General features: G+C 45.1%; 1 protein-coding gene across 3 annotated transcripts in view; it reads right to left on the bottom strand.

Annotated features, from left to right (window-relative positions):
* Positions 1-1,276: 1,276 nt before the first annotated feature.
* The window catches only part of MYO1C (myosin IC), a 60,466-nt gene continuing 40,893 nt past the window's right edge, over positions 1,277-20,849 (bottom strand). For 2 of the 3 annotated variants that reach the window (XM_014953190.1, XM_014953189.1), the window contains exons 4-32: positions 20,030-20,228; positions 19,088-19,168; positions 18,130-18,309; positions 17,819-17,917; positions 17,486-17,599; positions 16,946-17,017; positions 16,532-16,651; positions 16,233-16,315; positions 15,411-15,516; positions 14,945-15,025; positions 14,073-14,164; positions 12,843-12,937; positions 12,581-12,627; positions 12,217-12,297; positions 11,931-12,036; positions 11,311-11,428; positions 11,026-11,139; positions 10,768-10,844; positions 10,530-10,598; positions 10,048-10,132; positions 9,682-9,841; positions 8,853-8,936; positions 7,294-7,387; positions 7,130-7,185; positions 6,525-6,660; positions 4,855-4,925; positions 4,338-4,435; positions 3,995-4,094; positions 2,570-2,992 (exon numbers count right to left, since the gene is read on the bottom strand). In XM_014953190.1, coding sequence (XP_014808676.1) covers positions 2,966-2,992; positions 3,995-4,094; positions 4,338-4,435; positions 4,855-4,925; positions 6,525-6,660; positions 7,130-7,185; positions 7,294-7,387; positions 8,853-8,936; positions 9,682-9,841; positions 10,048-10,132; positions 10,530-10,598; positions 10,768-10,844; positions 11,026-11,139; positions 11,311-11,428; positions 11,931-12,036; positions 12,217-12,297; positions 12,581-12,627; positions 12,843-12,937; positions 14,073-14,164; positions 14,945-15,025; positions 15,411-15,516; positions 16,233-16,315; positions 16,532-16,651; positions 16,946-17,017; positions 17,486-17,599; positions 17,819-17,917; positions 18,130-18,309; positions 19,088-19,168; positions 20,030-20,228 — 2,845 coding nt within the window. In that variant the 3' untranslated portion in view covers positions 2,570-2,965. Of the gene's footprint in view, positions 2,993-3,994; positions 4,095-4,337; positions 4,436-4,854; positions 4,926-6,524; positions 6,661-7,129; positions 7,186-7,293; positions 7,388-8,852; positions 8,937-9,681; positions 9,842-10,047; positions 10,133-10,529; positions 10,599-10,767; positions 10,845-11,025; positions 11,140-11,310; positions 11,429-11,930; positions 12,037-12,216; positions 12,298-12,580; positions 12,628-12,842; positions 12,938-14,072; positions 14,165-14,944; positions 15,026-15,410; positions 15,517-16,232; positions 16,316-16,531; positions 16,652-16,945; positions 17,018-17,485; positions 17,600-17,818; positions 17,918-18,129; positions 18,310-19,087; positions 19,169-20,029; positions 20,229-20,849 lie in introns of all 3 variants that reach the window. The other variant, XM_014953188.1, reaches the window with a different exon arrangement.

Below are 20,849 nucleotides of genomic sequence, written 5' to 3'. Positions count from 1 at the left end.
TTTTTGTTTTTTTTTTTTTTTTTTTTTTTTTTTTTTACACAGTTTAAAAGTTCTTAAAAGGCAAGAGTGAATTTCTGTGGATTTTACTGGTGCCAGCTTTTAGGTTCTTTAAGACACTAACAGGACTGGGTAAAGGCTCTTTCAGCATTACTGTATTGTCTCCTGCCAGATGTGGCGGTTGCCATCAGAGGTGGATGTTACACCTGAAGGCCGTTAGACTCCTCGGGGAGAGAGAGATGTGTTATGGTGAGGTAGTGCGCATGTGGTGGCATTTTTCTTTTTTTTTTTTATAACTGTTTAAACCGAATTTTATACCAATGTTTAAAACTTAATTGGGTGTTTAGCTTGAAGTTGCAGGTTGCATTGGGACATATATTGTAGTGGTTTTACTGTATAAAAACAAAAAAAAAAGTTTCCAAACTGCTGAAATGTTGCTGAAAATCATGGTGCTGGTAACAGTTCAACAATCCGTGGCTGCTCATTCTTGCCTATTCTTTACTTTTCCTCAAAGCAGGTTAGCATTGAAGGTGGCATTGATAAGCCTGCATGCGTGTTCAATATTTTTTCTTTCTCCCTCCCCTTTCCCCATCTCCCTTCGCTCGCTCAACCTCTTTTGTTCAGTATGTGTAACTTGAAGCTAATTTGTACTACTGGATATCTGACTGGAGCCACAGATACAGAATCTGTATTGTTCTTACTGAAACACAGCATGGAATTAACATTAAACTTAAATAAAACAAACCTAAATTAAAAATGCCAAATATTACTATGACTTTTCTATTTTAGTTATCTCGGCAAGAGTAACTTGGCTTTGTTGCTTGTAATAGGAACATTTGGAGGGGGAGAGAGAAAAGAGAAGGAACAGCATTGTTCTTCAGACATGAGCTAAAGTAAGATCCCAGTCTTAGCCGTAAGTAGTCCCGCTGTGAGCCCGGCCTCCTGGAGACAGCCCGGGAGCAGCAGGAGGAGTTGGAAGCTCTTCCCCACCATTTATCCCTCTTTCCCCACCTGAATGCACAAAAAGCCGTGGTCTGGTTGGTGTGTTCCTCTCACTTGCCCTTTCAGAGCTCCTCAGCCAGCCCAGTCACTTACGTGGATAGAGAGAAGGGAAATGTGTCACCTTAATGTGATGTCCTAGAAATCTCTGGGGATAATCTACTTCTTGTAATAGATGGGCCCAAGAACCAGACAGTCAGGTACCCTCCCTCTCAAAAAAAAAAAAGAAGGAATGTGTTAAACCAGTTTATACAACAAAGACAAAGTGTGGGGTTGTTTGTTTCTTTTTTGTAAAAATTTATTTAGCGTAGTCTTGAGGAGGTTATATGATAGCGCATACAGCATTGTGTGGTGCACACACCCCAGCACACAGCAGTAGGGGGGTGTGTACCACAGCGCAGACAGCATTCCAGGCCTGGGCAGGGGGTGGTAAAACCGAGAAGTAGGAGACGGAGCCGATCGTAGGCGAGTGGCAACACGTTGGGTTACGTTTTCCTCAGGGCTCGCTGTGACTGGTGTTGCTACTGCATCAGGACAGAGGTGGGAGGCGAAGGATTTCTAAGGCAAGTCGGGTGCAAAATGCACCGTTTGAGGTGTAGAACTTGGGACTGGCAGCTGGAGCCGTGGTGTGCAGTCAGCAGGTATTTGACACGTAGCTGTCCACCCTGTAGCCATTTGGGTTCTTTGTTAAATAAAAGTGCTTAGTATTATTTCGCGATGCAGTCTGAGACCAGTTAGTGTTCAAACGTGCTGTGTCCCTCCCAGTGCTGGGTCAGAACTGGGGTGACAGCTGGCTGGGGAAGATGCTTCCATGCGGAGGTGCGGTGGGTCGGTAAGGCCGGCAGCGCTGAACCAGCCATCTCTTCCTCGTTAAGGCAGTACTGAGAGGCATTTCTAGGAACCTTGTGGAGCTTTATTGTGGGAACTCAAACTTCCAGTTATCGCTAAAAACAAGAGGAAAAGCAACTTTTTCTGCAGGTGCTGCTCTGAGCCCGATGAGCTGTGGAGGGGGGAGAGGGGCAGTGGTGGGTCTCAGGTAGAAGGTGGGAGGGAAAGCTCATGTGCACGTCCTGTGGTTGAGGACTAAAGGTTTTGTTTCCAGCCTAGAGCAGCGTGAAGTGGTGACCTCTGCAGTGTGTGTCACTTAACATTTCTGTTTGGATGTGTGGATATGAAAAAGTTACTACAGTATAAAAATATTACTATAGAGCAAGAAATGGGACAGGTGACTTCAAAGAAAGTTACAGAGTCTCTCGATCCAGATGAGTGAAGTTACATGATGGGTTTCTCAGGTTAATACCTTATAAACTAAAAACAACAACAAAACTCCAAATCTAAAACATAAAAAGTTTCCACATCAACTCCATCTCTTGTAGTGCATCTCTCATACTCAGCTATAAAGTATTTACAGGGTTTGACTCATTTACACAATATGGCTTTAATATCTCGTAATGCAAAGCATCAAAACGTCTCGGAGCAAAATTCTTCATAAAACATTCTTTCTGAATACAAAGTTTGGCATTTCATTGATTTGGCTGACAAAGCAGCAGAGTTCTTTCTTTTCCTGTTGTGCTTTTTTTTTTTTTTTTTTATGACAAGCACAAATTTTTGGTCGTTTCCATCAGAGCTTAAACTCTTGAGTTTCAGAGCCAGAGCTACCTCTCCCTCAAAGCCCAGCTGAATGTTTCATGAGCCACGGTTTCCTGGACATGGCGTTGGACCCGTGCGTTTGCCACTAAGGTAAGGAAGAGAAGGCCTTTCTTTTGGAACTTTCATATTAAGACAAAAAAGCAAGATGTATTTTGTGTGGGTTTTTTTTTTTTTTCTGAAAGTGCAGGTCTTTGGTAACAATAAACAGAACGAGCAAAGCGAGGGAGAAGGGGGGATTTTGCTGGGAAAAATGTCCAGCAGGATCTATCGGGTATGGTCAGGCTGAGGAGGAAAAGGTCCTGGTGTGGTGGCACTTTTATCATCGAGAATTCAAACGAGGAGCAACCTGTAGGAGAAGACAGACAGATAGAGAAGGTGTGTTGACAACAAAGATGCTGCAACAGTTTTAGCTCCTGAACATCTTGAAAGGGCACCAACCAAAGCCTGGCTTGTGGAATTGTGACCCTGCAGTATGTAACGTTTGCTCTGCTCCGAAGTACTGAAGTCGCACAGTCTCAGCAGGAAACAAAAGCAGATATTGGCAAGTCTGTGAGTGGGGAGTCCGTGGTGCTCTTACACCCCACTTCCTGAGGTTCTATTAACTGCTCCCTAGGCTGGCAGCGAAACACAACTTTGTATGGCCTAGGATGGAGAGGGGCAAAATAATAATAATACTTAAAAAAAATATGTTTGTAGGGATGGTTTGCAAAGGCTGGGGGGAAAAATTAGAGGATGTGTTTCTTCGTAGTCCAGAAGTTCCTTGGTTTGCTGTTACTGATGGCAAATAAAGCAGCCCCATCCTCATTTCAGCATCCTTACACACATCTGATCTCTCTTCCTCCGGGCAGTGCTCCCTTTGCAGCTCCTACAGGGACGGGCTGTTTGAGTGAAGAGTGAAGTGGAGAAGCTGAGGGCTGCTCTGAGGCAGGACAGGACAGGGAGAGCAGTTGTGGATTTATTTCTGAACAGCCTTTAATCTGACAATGAATAAATCGATTGCACGACTATAGCTGATGAGCAGGTTTTTTGCATCCTATGTTTTTAAAATCCTCTTTCTAAAATTTGATTTGCAACAGAGTGTAGCGTTAAAGCCTGAATCTTGAGGATGGAGGAAAAAATAAGTGATTGATGGGACAATCATTGATGAGTTTGAGTAACCCTGGGGGTCTCTCGAGGCTGCAGGAAGAGAAGCTCCAGCTGGGGAGGAGGCTGGCAAAGCAGGGCCTTCAGCAGAGGCCACGTGGTGTGTGTCCTTCTGCTGCAAATAGGGTTTAATGCCAAAAATCTGGGTTTGGATCCACTGGAAGTGCTAAACTACCATTTCTCACCACCCTCAGCCCCTACTCACCACTGTTAGATGGCCGTTCTTGGCTTTGGCTATAAGCAGTTCTGATCCCGATATGAAGTCAATGATGCCTTCTTTGCCTTGCCCAACTGTAAACTTGATGCTGTGAAGAGAAAGAGGGAAGGAACAGATTTGATGAGTGTTTGTGACCTCTCCACTAGCTCAGTTCTACCCTTTTCCTGTGTAAGTGCCTGCTCATGAGATGGATCTGCTTGTTCAGGGAAATGGAGATGTAGTTGTTTCAGGTACATTTTGATGGTGTATGGGTACGTTTCTGTAGCTTTTCAACGCTGAACCAGAGCTCACAAACCAAGGCAGCTCCTGAGAGGGACCTGGCTTCACTCACCTGCCCTGGTTGATGTTGACGTTGTTGACTTTGTCTGCCTGGATGGCTGTCTTCGTTAGTGTCTCAATGACATGGTCACTCTGAAGGACAACATCTCCCTGGGAGGGAAGAGAGACAGTGGTTTCTGCTCATGCCTTCACAGTGATTATGCTGTAATTAAGAGGGACAGAACTATCTCCCTAGGTCAGCATGGAAGAAAACCTCTCCAAGTGGAACAGGCTCTGTGGAGATCTCTGGGGCCTCTTGTGGGTCACACTGCAGGGATGGAGGTTTTATTAACAAGGTGTCAGTAATGGGGGCAAGGGACAGCACCGAGCCTCTCGGTGAACAAGTCACTGGTGAAGCCCATCTGTGCACACGAGTAAACAGCAGCAAAATGCTACTTAAGAGCGGCACAAAATACTTATATACATGTCACCGTGTGTGCCCTCCCCTCCCCCAGCTGGATCTTTTGCTCTTTCTGCCTCTAAAACCTTTTCTAGAGGTGGTTGGAGAAGCAGTGGGTGGGCCCCGTTACCTTCTGTTTGTTGTCCTCGCAGTGGACGTGCAGCACAAACAAGTTATCGCTCAGGCTGCTGACGGAGATGCCTGCAACAGAGAACAATGGCCCTTTGACACCCAGCCCAGCTCCACCAGGACTCTCTGGTGCCTCAGAACTGCTCCCAGCTGCTGTTCTCAGGCCCAGGAACCCCACAGCTGAGAAGCTGCACAGAAGCTCTGCGCTAAGGTGACAGCAGAGGCTGCAAGGTGACAGACAATCAGCTTATAACTCTGCTCTTCATGATGGAAAAGGACCTGTCAGATACCTCTGTCCATCAGAAGGAAGAAGAATGCCCGTTTACAAACTGTCATCGCCCTCATGGACTTGGAAAGGAGCTGCTTTGCCCAGTTAAAGGACCTATGGCCAAAGTCTTACTTTTCAGGGCTCGCTGGACAGGTTCTTCATTCTACTCTGTAGGTGGGTGGGTGGTACAATTACTGGGGTGCTGAGGAGAGGGACAATTGGAACAATGTGGTTCCTGTTCTCTTCTCTGTCACGTGTGTTTAAGAGTCTTTTAGATGTGGTGTGGGGGGATATGGTGCAGGGGAGAACTTTGTAGAGTGGGGTTGATGGTTGGACTTGATGACCCTAAGGGTCTTTTCCAACCTGAATGATTCTGTGTGGTAAGAAAGGCCAGAGCTGCTGTAGGAGCTCGGCTCCAGAAAGTGACTGTTGCTGTGAGGTCCTTGCCCTGCAGCTGGACCTGGGGGACAGGCTGAACCCACACCCACTGGCTGGAGTATTGCTCCAGCTGCAGCGTCTCATTTCACTGCTCTGAGACCCACTGGGGCTCTGAATCCAGGGTTTCTGCTGCCCTGGCCAGTGGTGCCTTCCCACCACGCAGCAAGTGAGAGGCTCAGCCTCTGCCCTGAGTTCTCAACTCTGCTAAAGGAAAAAAAGTCCTCTCCCTGAGCAGGGCTGAGGTCAGGGGCGCTGCGCTGTGTTTCAGCAGCGTCTGTTTCTTCTTAGTTTATTTTTGGACTTTGTTTAATATCTTGACACTAGATTAGCTATTTAAATCGAACTAGCCCAACCCTTGGTGGAGAGAAACATCCATCTCTGCCACAATAGCGTCTTACGGGAGTCACAGAGCCCCAAATTGGTGTTGCCCTTGGAAACAGCTTCAAAGGGTGACAGCTACAAACGTGGTATCGTTGCATCAGGCTGATGCCGAACTGATGAGCACCAAAACTGGCTGGAAAGAGGAATTGGAGCTGGAGCTGTGAAGTGAGGGGTTTCAAAGCCCAATGACAACTACAGGTGCCCCAGACTCAGCACTTTTCTCTCTCTGACCAAATTCCCCTCAAAGTATGGAGTCCCCATGGGCCGCTGGGAGGGCTGAAGCTGTGGTGTCCCAGGGAGCTGCTGTGGAATCGATGGCGCAACTCCCCTGCCGTGGGGGGATGTGCAATGGGGAAATGGCTTAGGAGGGGGCTCCGGGGAGACACATTGAGTAATTTCTGTGACATTTTAAGGAGTTTAATTTTAGAAGAATTCAGTTTCAAGATACCAACAAGCATTTAAAATCTGTAGTATCAGATAGTTCCATTCTTGTCCAGGACAAACTGGTTATTGTTATTATTTAACTGTAGCCAAGGTGAGGTCTGACTTAGTCAAGGGGCCCCTTTGCAGGAGGGGGCTCTCACCTGTGAGGTTGGCGTAGTCGATCCGCTGTTTGATCTTGGACTCCTCCACGATGACGGCCGCGCTCTGGGTAAGGAGCAGCTGCCGCGCTCTCGCTTTGTAGCCTTTCCGGTCGTACTTGATGACAGGAACTGCATACTGAAATTAGTGTTAACAGTGCTAAAAACGCAACCTGCTTTAATTGCCAGCCACCTTCCCTTTAGCCCGGAGAGCTCCCGGGAGACACTGACCAGGGGCTGCTAAATTGGGAATGGAGACAGTTCTTCTGAGTCCTGCCACAGTGCCCTTGTTGACCCAGATGGGTTCTGAGCAATAACTCAATGACTACAGCTGCCTGGGCTTGAAAAATCCAGGTCTGGCTTGGTTTCTCCTTTCCAGCCAGGCCACCTGCAGCCCTCTCAATTCTTAACTGACATAATTAAACTTGCCCAAATCTCCACATCATATTCCTGAGCCATCAGCTCTCCCCACAGCCTCTCTGCTGAGGTATTACAAGCTTAATAGAATAGAAAATTCTTGCTGTATTTTCTTCAGAAATCTAATCTTCCGATATTCTGCTGAATTTTACTCTAGAAGCTTGACAAAAGTATTAGGACACACATCTCACCTTAATTCCTTCATTTTCTAAAGCCTGAAGGACTTTAGCATTTATCTCTTCATTACCTGTATTAAAACCAAAGAGGTGGGGGTCAGAAAGAAATTTCTAGCAAGAAAAGAGCAGATGAATCTCCCCCTTCCTTCTTCCCATTAAACTCCACCACACCTACTCACCAAGTCGAGTGTTGATGAAGAGTCTAGGAACACTCTGGGGGTAATTGTCTTTTTTGCCCTTAAAAATCTCACTGGCAATTACTTTTTGTTCCAACTGCAAACATAAAAGATGGATTCTTGTTTAAGGAGAAATTTGAGATATTTTACACTAACTAAATTTGTCTTAAAAGAGATGCTCCCCTTTTGTTTTTTTAGCAGTGTCTAGTTCTGACCTCCTGAATCATACTAGGCACAAAATTACCCCAAATATTCCATACCTCCCTTACATTTTCAACAGGGTAGAAAAGAAATGCTTTTTTCTTTCCTCCTTCAGACCAAGAACAAAACCAGTGACAGAGGAAAAAGGAAAAGCCCCTTTGCTTGATTTAGGGCAAACACACATTACGGGTGCTGTTGCACAGTATGAACTACCCGAGATGATTTATAGGTAAAAAAGGGGGATAAAAGATACTCTGACTCTGGTTTGCTGGGGGAAAGAACGTGTTCTGCTGAGTTCCCACCTCCAGCTCAGCAATGGCTGGTATTAATCCTGTGTCCTTAATCACAGGCTCAGCCACTAACTAATCTACAGCATTTCATTACGTGTGCTTAATGCTTTACAGGCCTTCACGAGCACCACGATATACTGTGCAATAAAAACAGCTTAATGGCAACTATTACTATCATCTCCAACAGTTATATCTAAATTATTTAATGTATACGTTTCCTATTATGTCCTTTCACTAAGCTTTCTTGAATATAAAAAAAAATCCCTCCCCCTACCTTCTCATGACTAAGACCAATCAAATCTCGGTTTCATTTTTACTCTTTTTAGCTAGAACAGCAGCTGGAACTCTTCACATAACTTCTCTGTTTGGGAAATGACTAGTCTTTTCCCAAAGTTCTCAACTTTCAGAACTCTTACTGTTTACTTTATATGATACAACCAGAATAATGCAGCTTCTTACATTTTTATCTTCCATGGGAAGATACAACAGGGCCTTTAGGTATAGAAATTATATAGGGGCTTGGCTACACAGCAACACAGTTTAAATAGTATATATTGAAATATGTATATAATGGGATTCTTTTATTATTTAATGTACATTCTAGTCTTTTGGGGTTTTGTCTCAATGTTCTTGGATTGTTAACCAACTGCCCCTATCCCTCCCATCCAGCTGCTCCCCTCCTGCTCCCAGAATTACATGGGGTTGGAAGGGACCTCTGGAGATCATCTAGTCCAACCCCCTGCCAGAGCAGGTCCACTCAGAGCAGGTTGGACAGGAACATGTCCAGGCAGGTTTTAGTCCAGAAGGAGACTCCACCACCTCTCTGGGCAGCCTGTTCCAGGGCTCTGCCACCCTCACAGTAAAGAAGTTCCTCCTCAAGTTTAGGTGGAACTTCTTATATTCAAGTTTGTGCCCATTTCCTCTTGTCCAGTCACTGGGCACCACTGAAAAAAGACTGGTCCATCCTCCTGACACCCACCCTTTATTCATAAAGCATTGATCAGATCCCCTACAATAAATAACCCTGAGAACCCCCTGCAGTTTGTGAAATATTGTGATGTTGTCTCGTACCTGCTGCTTCCATTCCGGGCTGATTCTCTTGCAGTAGGTCCAGACCATGTTCTGCATACACAGCTGGCGCAGGAGCTGGGATGCCTGAAGAAGAAACCCCACAGTGACCAAAAACCAGCTCAAAATTACTGACAAACTCAATCAAACAGTGACAACGGATGAGAAGCAAGTGCAGAAAACGCATTGTTGAATTAAAATAGTTTCATGACTGAGTCACTTTTTAAAAATCAAATAATAGGAAGTTGATTTTTCCACCTTTCCAAGAGAGTTTGCTCTGCAACATTCTCCTTCAGAATGGAGAATGAAAACCAGGAGTGCCCCATGTGCTGTGCCCTTCCATGATTCCAGCTCCAAACCAGGACCTTTGGAGAACTGGGACTTTGTGCAATATTTTGTTTTGATCAGCTAAAACCCCAGTTCTGCCAGATGCAGGATAATAAAGGCAATAGAGGAAGTTTAATATATTCCTCACAGGCAACCGCATCGTCACTGCAGCCAATTTAACTGTCCAGAGGGAACTTAATTTGTTCAGAGAAAAAGGGAATAAAATTTCAGAAATGGCAGACAAAACCAGTAGAAAACAGTGTTGCAACAGCACCAGGCTCTCAAGAATTTCCAATACTATAGCTCTAATAACTTTAGAGATAGGTGATGATGTTTGGATCAATTCTACCAGCTGAGATGCTAATGCAACGTGGAACTTGAGCAGGAACCTGGTTTGTCCTTCTCTGATAGCAGGAGTGTCCCCCCCAGGCCTTTGGTGGCTCCTGGTCTCCAACCCTGGCATCACTCTCCTCCATCCCAGGTGTGATCCCACGGTTGTACCCACCTCACACAGCGAGGGAGGAGGAGTTGGCCACGATTTGTCCAAAACATTTTTTGGTAAATTCCGCTTGAGGTTCATCAGGAAGGAGAAGCGGATGTAATCAAGGAAATACTCATTCTCTGGGCAGCGAGGGTGGTTCCGGTAAATAAAACCTTTAATGAACCTGAGGGAAAAAAAAAAAAAATTATTATAAAAGTGATAAAAATTAGTAGCATTTAGAAGTCTCTTCCAAACAAAACAATACCTGGGATTTACTTAGTAGTTGTAATTTATTAAAAAAAGCTTGTGCTGTAGTGATGAGAAAGTTTATTCTCACCATCCTGCTGTTGAGAAATAAGCATTTGATGGCTTGGGTTATTCTTTACGCACCTTCTGATCGTCTCTACAGCCCACTTCTTCTTGGCAGCTTTTCGGCGCCCCAGGGTTCCCCGCCACCAGGACTGGATTGCTATTGCTAAAAATAACAAGGAGATTTGGCACTAAGTGATCTCCTATTGACTGGACACAAAACTGACAACAAAGAGCCCTCTGGAAATAAACAGCCTTCAATGTGGCATATGGGAAAGAATATAATTTAAGTTCTTAATAATATGATACAATGGATGGATGTCAATAAAACCACCAGCAGGTGGGAAGTGCTGGGTGAACATGAGTTAAATCTGCTTTTTGTGCTCAGAGTCCCACGGGCTAAAGGACTGGGGACCACACTGACATCTTCCACTCCCAGCAAGGTTTTGGGAACGTTCCCTCTTGCACATCAAATTCAGGTCATCTCTACTAGCCCTTCACACCACGCAATGACCCAGCACCACAGTTCCCTCCCTCCCTCCCTCCCTCTCTTTCTCTCATACCTGAGTGTTTCATGTGCAGGAATTTCTTTCGACGGTAGAAACCTCTCCACGTGGCCTGCATTTTTGTTGCTGAAATTGCAAGAAAAACAGCGAATTGGAAATTGTGACCAAGCAGATTTTGGTAGAAAAAGGGTCAACCTTTTAAACAAAAATCCTTCCCCAAATAAAAATTAAAAAAAAAAAAATAATCAGAAAGCAGACAGCTAACTGTCCACGAAGCGACTGCTGGGTGACTCACCCAGACTCTGCTTCCTCACTTCCAGAGCATCTTCCGTTGCAAACAAGGTCTTGGGAAAGCGGATAAAAATCTTTGTTCTAGAAATAGAAATGCAGAATTCTGTTTAACACGCCGGAGAAGTTTGCTTCCTGCCCTCAGCATCCCCTTCGGGATGTCTAATCTTTTCCCCACCCATTAGATAGAGAAGCTTTATTTAAAAGCAGGGACATGGATGTCCAATGATTCATAACCTCAAATTAAGAAAACAGAAGAACTCACCGTCCCATCTTGTACTCTTCCTGTTTGTAGCCCAGATGTTTCACCAGCACGGCCACCCCGTCGTGGGGCCGGCCGTCCCACGTCGGCCACGTTTCTGGACAAAGGGATTTGTACCTGTGAAGTGATAACAGAAGAAACCTTAGGGAGAGAAGGCCAGTCCATACAGGGCAATGGAAGGGGGGAGAGGCCACGTAAGGGCTGTCTCTGCTGTTCAGAACAGCTCCCCGGCCTCAAACATCTGCAGGACCAAGACTGGAGGGAGGGAGAAGTTCATGGTCATCCTACCTCTGCAGGAAAACTTCATATTTTCTTCGATATGCGAACCCAGCTCTGCGCACCCTGAGGTTCTCCATCAACCCCAAGTATTTCACTTGATGTCGGATCAGAACTTCATCAAATCGATCTTGAGAGAGCACAAAAATAGAGTAAGATGACAAATGCATAGCTGTCCCTTCTTCTGGAGAAGAGGAACACTCAGTTCTTGGTTATATCTTACACAGTTATCCTTAACCTCCAACCACCTGCTCATGGTGCAGGTCCCACACAACTAACTTTGTGTCTCCTGTCACCCCCCCCTGCTCTTTCACACACATTTATATGTAGTTCCAAAAAGAAGTTCTCCTCTAGGACCTTTATGCATACAGGAGAGGGAGAATAAGGGTCATTAGAAGGAAGTTATGTAGGTTAATAATTCTTCACCTTAAACATGACCCTACTCCACCCAAGACCAGTGCTCCCATTCTGATTCCTGGCTGCTGGTAGCGCCACCACCGCCCTACGAGAAGCTCTGGCACAGACCCAAAATGAAAAAGTTTTGCAGGACTTCTTCATTTGAGCTCCCTTCTGTGCCTCAGTGACTGCTGTCACAGAAAAAAACAAAAGCCCAAGAGTCACCAGGGTCATACCAGCCTGTTTGGCATCGTTCGGCTTCATGCAACGAATGTAGGAGGGTTCTTTGGACATCAGAATTTCCATGAGTTTGGAGAGACTGTTTTTAAACTGAGTTGCTGCCTAGGAGAAAAGAAAGAAAACTATGAAGTGATGACCTAAAGCAAGTACTTGTGACTGCAGAAGAAACCTCTGTCTCCCAGCTTTAAGTGTAAAAGGTTTGTGTTGAGGTTACCCTCTTAGACAGGACACGTCTTTGAGGAAGAGGAAACAGTCCCACTTCCATCCAGCTCATGTTCTTACCGTTTCAGGTCTCTTCTTGTCTGTCAGCTCCGTCCTGTCAAAACACTGATTTATGATGGGATTCTCTGAGTTGCACATGGTCTGCAGAGAGAGACATTTTCAGAGATAAATGACTTTCAAGTACAGAATATTCTTCAGAAACTATCAAAGAAACACGGGACAAAACTGTTTGGGGTTTTGTTTTGATTTTTAATAATAAAATGAACTTTGGGCACCTCAATTCATTTTGTCTTTTCATAGGGCAGCCCTATGGACATGTATTCTCCAGGTGGAGTCTAGAAGAATCTTTTCCCTCAGGTTCCACCCCATTTTAAACCCGTTCTGCCAAGTACCAGAAACTCTCCACTCCTCTGTCCACACTCACCTCCTTCAGGTTCCGAAAGAGAAGGTCATTGTTTTTATCTAGAAAACCTGGAAGAAAAAGAAACGGCTCAGGCTGCCACCGCTGATCCAAAGGAACTTCACAACAAGGCAGGAATTTGAGATGGGAAATTAACCTGGTTAATTAAATAATGCGTGGATGTGTTCTATGCCCAGATTTTTTTTTACTATATAGTGAAGCTGTTTTAATACGAGGGGCAGAGGACAGGAGGAGGAGAGAAGAGTGAGATGGTGCACACACTTACCTGCAACGCTGTAGGTGACATCCCCAGCGTAGTGCGAGAGCCGAAACTCCTCCCGCCCCAGCGACTTGCGCGTCTTTTGGTCAGCGAGCTTGTGCCTGGTGAGAGAGCAAAGAAGCTTCATGAGAAACAAACTTCTTTTTTATTGCGGGGTGAGGTGGGGGATTCATTTCAAAAAGCAGTTATGGCATTGGATCCCAGAGTGGGACACAGAAGAGGGGTGGGAGAAGCAATCTGACTTGCTGATTTTCAAGACCGAAAGTAAATAGAGTTATCAATCATCAAATCATAAAAATGTCATTAAATGTATTTATCAAATGGATGAACTTTCAGCTTCCTGGCAGGGCTGCGGAGCGGGTCCGTGCACACATGAAATCAGAGTGGAGGCAGCAGGGGAGAGGGCAGTGCTGTTGCTGGCCTCAGGCTGGCACAGCCCCGGGTGCCAAACAGAGCCCAGTCTGAGCACAAGCAAGTGGAACATTCAGGAAGAATAAAGAGACATCTGCAGCTCCAAAACTGAAGTGACCAGTCTGAAAGGTGAAACGTGGAATTCACACCCATCGAACTGGAAGCGGCGGCAACGCGGAGGTTACCCAAGTCAACGGAGGGAATCGATATCCCCTGGGAAGCAGATGGGTGCAAAGGGGAGTTGGTGCAATAGAAACCTCTCAATTTCACAAGCACTAACACTGCTTCGATCATTCTAACACATAGAGACCTCTGAACACCATTTTTATCAGTAAAATTCTGCTCCATGTTCTAGTTATTCCCAAGCCTGACTCCAGTCTTCAATGCCGGGGAATGACCCAACCTAATACTGCAAAACCAGAGCCTTTGTCACAGCTCAAGTGTTGGGCCACATCTTGGAGGAGCCAAGAAGCTGCAAAACTGCAAATTCCTTGGACACATCAGCAGTAGGATGCCAGGAGGAGACTGGTGAAGAGGCAAATCAGTAACAAGAGGGTTTTGTTACTCTATTGAATTCTGAAGCACAGTCTGGAGAAGAGCAAAGCAGTTTGTGATGACAATTTATTTTATATTCTCTTAACTCACAATCTAATCTCTTTATAAAAGAAAACACAATCATCTTTTATGTGGGACCCCGTATACCCAGGACGCTACCGCCATACACATAATGAGTTATAATGTTATCTAAGAATAATTAAAGCTCTAGGCTCTGTCACACACTTGCATCCTACCAGCATAACTGCCCTCAGCTATGGGAACACTCACGTGAGAAAATGAGGGTGGTTCTTCACAGTCTCCTCCAGTTTCTCCAAGAAGGTTGTATCTGTGGCATCTCCAGGTCTCAGACACTCTTCGTCCTACAAACACACACCTTCTAGTATCGATTTCTGACTGTGCTCATCAGTGCACAGGCCAGCTCTAATTCCCTTTTCACTGAAACACTGCCCCAGTTTGACCCTTTGGCCTTTTAACAGGTCACCCAGCTCTTAGTTCAACAAAAGAATTGTTGAGCTGGAAAGGAAAACACCGTCCTCCTTCCAGACTGCCTGGATTGGAAGCGTCTTCCCCGAGAGCAGATGGAGGTGATACAATGTGACTTTCCATGGTGTCTCTGTTCAGTCTATCATAGCTCTTCCCACCTGCCCTCCTAATATGAGTTTAGATCTTTTACTTCCTCCTGTGTTCTTCCCCTGGTTTTCCACACTCCACTGCCCCAGGCTGAGAGAGTTGGGGTTGTTCAGCCTGGAGGAGAGAAAGCTCCGGGGAGACCTTACCAGACCCTTTCAGTCCTTAAAGGGGTGACAGGAAAGATGGGGACAAACTTTTTAGCAGGGTCTGTAGCAGTAGGACAGGGGGTAATGGCTTTTAACTAGAAGAGGGAAGATTCAGACTAGATATAAGGATGAAATTTTTTACACTGAGGGTGGTGAAACCCTGGCCCAGGTTGCCCAGAGTGGTGGGAGATGTCCCATCCCTGGAGACATTCAAGGTCAGGTTGGACGGGGCTCTGAGCAACCAGGTCTAGTTGAAGATGTCCCTGCTCACGGCAGGGGGTTGGACTAGATGGCCTTTAAAGGTCCCTTCCAACCCAAAGGATTCTATGAAAATTTTCATTTAAAAAGCTGTTGTCAACTCACCAGAATAGAAATGATGCCTTTGAATTTCTCTTCCACCAAATCACAAATTATTTTGTTATTGAAATACTGAACTGGCTCCCACTACAAAGACAAGAAATCACACTTGGTGAAAACAATTCTAGAGTGGAAAAAAACAGTAAATGAGCAATTCAGAACATTTCAGACAGCACCTTACTTAAATCATCTTTCTGTCAAATTTGAAACAAAGCTTTTTCACTCATCAAATTTGTTTGCCTAACGTTCTCTTTAAAAAGCATTTTTTTTTTCTATCAAAGTAAAAGACTGGGAAGGCACTACTTCTGGCTGTTATCACACACTTACCAAAGTGTTTGGAAAAGAAAGAAAAAAGGAAAGCTCTAACTCATTTACTTTGCAGACCATTATTAGCAGCTCCTTTTCTAATCTGTGCTTGGCCTGCAGGAGGTGCTGCAAAGGAGAGCGTGGAAGTGACGATACTGGCTCTTACCGCAATGCCTTCCGACTCGTATTCCTCTTGTTCAGACTTTAATGTGAGCTCTATGAAGAGCTGCTGCAATTTTTCATTACAATAATTAATACAAAATTGCTCAAAGCTGCAAACAAAAAAAAAAAAATCAGAAAGAGAATCATTAACACTGTACCACAAATAAAAGAAGCTATAATTAGCGGGCAGCAGCATGAATACATGTCTGTGCAAATCAAGAGAAACAGAAGAGATTTTGTGAAGTGTTTATTTACTGAATGTATAAATTTAGTAAGTTTATTATTTAGTGGATCTCATGAAAGAGTTCCAGAAGAAGGGAAAAATGGACATGCAGGGTGGAACACAGGAACACAAGAACTTTTAAGAAGTGCCCAGTAACACTGCAAATTTGAGGGTCTCAGTTCATTGCTTTCTGCCTGAGTCAGGTTCCAGATTCTGACACAGTTGGAGTTTTATAGCTGTTTTTTCCCATTCACACCACCACGGAAAGACACCACAACAACAGCCACTGCTGTGCCAGAGCTGGACAAAGGCAGAGTTCAAGCTATCGCATCAATATGCCCCCAAAGGACAAAAGTCTCTTTAAAATATCAGGAACACTAACAGCTGCAAATGCTAAATATTAGCTGGATGCCCCACGTGTTAGGAGCTCTGTGATTATTAGTTATTCAACTGATTTCCTGAAGCTGAAACGTCATCTCTTTCTCTCTTACTAAGAGAGCCAGAGATGGAATAATGTCTTATTTCACAACAAAGAGAAAACACTATAATGACTGAAGTCATGCAGAGCTCACTCAAAACTCCAAGAAACTGATGGAAACAAACCTGTTGTGCTGGAAAACCTCAAATCCATAGATATCAAGCAATCCTAGAACTGTTGTACTTCTCCAGCCTGGAAACTCTCCTTCCTGAAACACAGCAAAAAATAAATGTTGATATGTACTCACAGCTACGATCCATCACGGGATCTCACCCAGTCAGTGACAGCATTAACTCCTTATGCTCTTCTTAATGGAAAACAAATAAATTGAGAGATCACCATACAGTGTGGAGCTTTGCAGCTTAAAGATTTGAAACTTCCTATCAGGCTTGGTTAGAGATCAACAAACAGAAGGCTGGTTTACCTTGTAAGCAAGAGACTTGTTAACTTTGTTGACCAGCCAGGAGAAGGTGCGTCCGTATATCGCCTTAGCGAGCGCATCCCTCGCGTAGGCAGCCTGCTCCAGGTTGAGAGGACTGATCAGCTGCAGGGGGAGGAGGAAAAAAAAGCCACTCAACAGCCATTCCACGGAGGGATTCAGTTTCCCTTGTTCATTGTTAATAAACCACCACTCAACAACATCCTGTCTGGGCTCAGCTCGCGTCGCTGTCTCCCAGCCGCACACGCTGCCAGTCACCATCAGGTTGTGGGACTTGCACTGACAACCTCCTTTAACAAGTGAGAAGGGAACTGTTTCGCTCTGGTAAGAGAGCTGATGGCGTGTCACAAGCTTGATTTAATTCCATGTGCCTCCCAGATCCCCAATTCACGTCCTTACCTCTTCCCCTTTGGCTATGATCTTCTTGTGGATCAACGCATCCCGAAGAACAGAGCCCTCAACTGCTAGAAGCTGCAAAGCAGTAAGATATTAAATTAATTCATGAAGTGGTATGTTCAATTTATCAGTACTAGTTTTAGGAGACCAGAAAGACTAGTCCTCAACAGCCCTTCATTTCCCATTCTCACTGCAAGACTTCTGGCAACGTTAGTCCTTCCCTTTCTGGGAGTGATGTGACCTAACAAATAAATTAGATTGATTATTCTGGCACAAAGAACTGACTAAGCAAGCCCACCACAGTGGTTCTTGCTTTAAAACTCTTCTCCAGGGCAGGTCTATTCCCATCCCACTGCCTCAAATCAGTGGTCGATCAAGTGGTAAATAGAGAAATTGTCAATTAAAGGGTTTTGATGTTAATAAAAGTAAGTTTGTGAAACTTCTAAATCATGTCCTAAAATGATACGATGGTACCAAGTTCAAAATAAGGAATCCTCTCTAGTTCATCTTTAATGTAATGTATCTCTAACTGGCGATACTCACCCTACCCAGGTATTTAATCTGATTCTCTGTAGTGACCTGAGCATTTCCTTGCTCATCAGCAGCAAACTGCACATTCCCCAGATGCAGGACGCTCGCCACAATGCTCAGCAAATCCTTGGATGGAAGAAACAGGCAAAAAACAGGATGACAGTGAAAAAAGGCAGTGAGATTTCTGTATTAATTAACATTTGACAAGAACATTTTGTATTTTTTCCAGAATTTTTGAGGAGAATACATTCACTCCGAAGGCCTCGTTCGGTCAGAAATAACAAACCAAAGCAGAAAAATTCCTTAAAAGTAGGAAAATCAGCTGTGCTGTCAAACATGTCTTACCTCCACCTCGTTGTCATTGAAGCTTATAATGGACAGGGCTCTTCGCACAATCTTCCAATCGTTTTTATCATTTATGGAGCTGACTCTTGCACAGTGACCCTAAAAAGACACAGCTTGATGTAAATAAGTAAATAATTGTCGAAGATATATTACTCATGCTCAACGCGCTTCTGCCATGTATTTATTTTTATAGCAGTCATCACAGTGTTATTTTTGAAGTGAGGGAAGTAAACTACAAAATTAACAAGAAAATAACAGTCCCATAATATAACAATATTATAAGAATAACCAGTTAATGCAATAATGCCCACCTTTACTAAATAGTGATACTGTTGCGGGCTCTTTTCGAGGCCCAGCCTTCGCAGCAAGTCCTCTTCCCCTCCTTCTAGCAGCTGGTAGAAAATGTGGAAGTTCCTTTCTCCGTGGTTCTGGTGCACAACCCGGGATTTCTCCAGGAGGTAGTTCAAGATGTGGCCCCCGACAGGAGCCCCCTAAATCAAACCAGATACATTGAAATAGTTCATCAATTTAGAGGAAAATATTTCTGATCTTGGTGGTCTATTCAAAGGCAAACAGGATACAAAATGACAGGCTATGAAATGACAGAAAATTATCTGTCCTTTTGTATCACAATCTCTGTTTCAGCTAAAACAGTGGCAATTGGAGTTTTGAAACGTATGCAAAATGAGCTATCAAGTGACAATACCATCCCCTTACACAGATCGTGGCTACAGCACATACTGAATGGGATCTTCACTTGGGTAAAATTCCTTCTCAGAAGGAATTCAACTCAAAGGAAAAGCAACAAAACTACGAGTGTGGAGGGATTGAATATTGAGATGTTTAAAAGACTGCAGGGCCGAGCTACTCAGGTCTTGCACGATGTTCATCTTCATAGTGTGGGGCAATTTGGAAGTGAATTCAGAATTGAAACAAACACTCTGTAAAATTACACAGGACAGAGATTATCTTCAGATCCCAGCTGGCTTCCGTGGATTTTGTTTGGGAGCGTGGTGCACGCATACCCTAGGAATCAGAGGATTTAATCTCTCTGCCTCCTTACATAGAGAAATGAGAGAAGAAAGAAAGGGAAGCTTGTTCCATAAAATCCTCTGGAACTAAACTTTGCTGCCACAGACTCTGCTTTCACTGTCGTCAAAGGAATGCAGAACCATTGCTCCACACACACATCAGTACAAGAAAGCACAGGCAACAGAGACCTGCTATGACTGGGACCAGTTCTGAAGCATAAAACAAATCTGAATTTACCCTGTAATCAAACTGCACATCCATGTATTTCCCAAATCGGCTGGAGTTGTCATTCCGAAGGGTTTTTGCATTTCCAAAGGCCTGAAACGAAAACGATTGGAGAAAAGTAAGTATCAAATAAGGCTATTTATAAACACTTTGGTGAAGCTGCCAGTTGTTTATTTAAAGCCATTAAAGCCTAGGTTTGCCCCAAGAAGGCACCAGATTGCTACCCAAATTCTAATGCTGATCTTTATACCCAGCACAAGCACTGCAGATGGAGCACGCCTCTGAAAACAATTCCACACCCCCCCCCAACCAAGCTGATTTTAATGCCAGTTCACTGCTGACAACATATGCCACGTCTGACGGTCCTGTCAAAGCTCCCCCTTTCATCACGGCCGTTTGGTGACGGTCACCAGCAGCTCTGCTGGCAGCAGGCACAACCCCACAGGCTCTCCCTCCCCAGAGCACACCTTTCCCACCCAGGCAGCAGAAATATCACAGGGGACTGCAGAGACAGCTCGGGACTGGACACTAGAGGACACCACAGCACTAGAAAATGCACCCACAAATGCATTTATTAGAGGGCAACGCGGTGCCCACGGCGCATGTGTCCGTCCCATCCTGGCTTTGCAGACTTCTTCAGTGCCCCAGGAACTCTTTCCATGTCAAACACCCCTCTCTGCTCACCACCTGCCTGCTCTTTCCTCCCGGGAAGGGCCAGCCAGTCCAGCAGCCAACGGCCAGTCCAGCAGCCAACGGCCACTTCTTTGGCTTGCAAGGGGACCGGGATTCCCCTGTGTACAGTGAAACCATCTGCCCGCACGCTAGGAAGCAGCATTCCCAGGATTCGCTCCCCACCGAGTGCCCCGTGGGGTCCAGCTGCCCCCACCCCCTCCCCTGGAAAACGTGAGTGCTGCTGGTGGGACTCAACATCAAGCTCCCCTGCTCCAGAGTTACCTCCAGGACGGGATTGGATTGTAACAGACGGTCCTTCACGGTCTCGACCTGCTGGCTGGCGGGACAGGTGACAGCGTAGTACTGCAGGATCTTCTTGGTGGCCTCCGTTTTGCCAGCCCCGCTCTCCCCGGAGATGAGAATACACTGGTCCTTCCTCTCCGTGCGCAGGGAGCGGTACGAGTTGTCTGCGATGGCGTAGCTACGGGACAATGACAGCCAGGCATGAGTCTGTTTCCACGAGTGAAGGGCAGAGACTCCTCAAAGACAAACTCCTGGCAGAGATGCTCAAACAGAAGATGCTCACACATGTCCATGGGGCAGGTACCAGCGCATCACTGCACACCGGTGATGAGACAGGAGGTCACTGTGAACACTTTCTGATGTCTCTCAACCACCACACACCCACCACATACACATCTTAACCTCTGAGCCAAGTTTCTGCAGCATAATAGCATAAATCTATAAAATTCCTTTAAAAACTGTTCTTCTGAGTCTCTCCAATGAGAAGAGTTTCTGTAGAAGATGACTAAATGCTGCAGATAAACTTATTTGTCTAAATAAACACGATCTGTCAACATTGATCCCACAGGACAAAGAAAACCTTTACATTCAGGAAACATCTTGTTTTCCATTAATTTTTATTCCAGCTTATCTATGACGTGACGATACACTCAGAAGGTCACAACTGCACTTTGCTCTCTGGGTGGCTCCAGAAAAGCCCAACCCCTCACAGCTTCTCTTGGACGGCAGGAAGAATGGGATAAGCCAGCGCAGACTAATAAGCATCCCACAGGCTCCATAAGCTTCCATCCAACTTGGG

This window comes from Calidris pugnax, unplaced genomic scaffold (assembly GCF_001431845.1).
Source record: "Calidris pugnax isolate Ruff unplaced genomic scaffold, ASM143184v1 scaffold133, whole genome shotgun sequence".
Lineage (NCBI taxonomy): Eukaryota > Metazoa > Chordata > Aves > Charadriiformes > Scolopacidae > Calidris > Calidris pugnax.
Note: the sequence above shows the minus strand (reverse complement) of the source record. Positions and strands in the feature narration are given on the sequence as shown.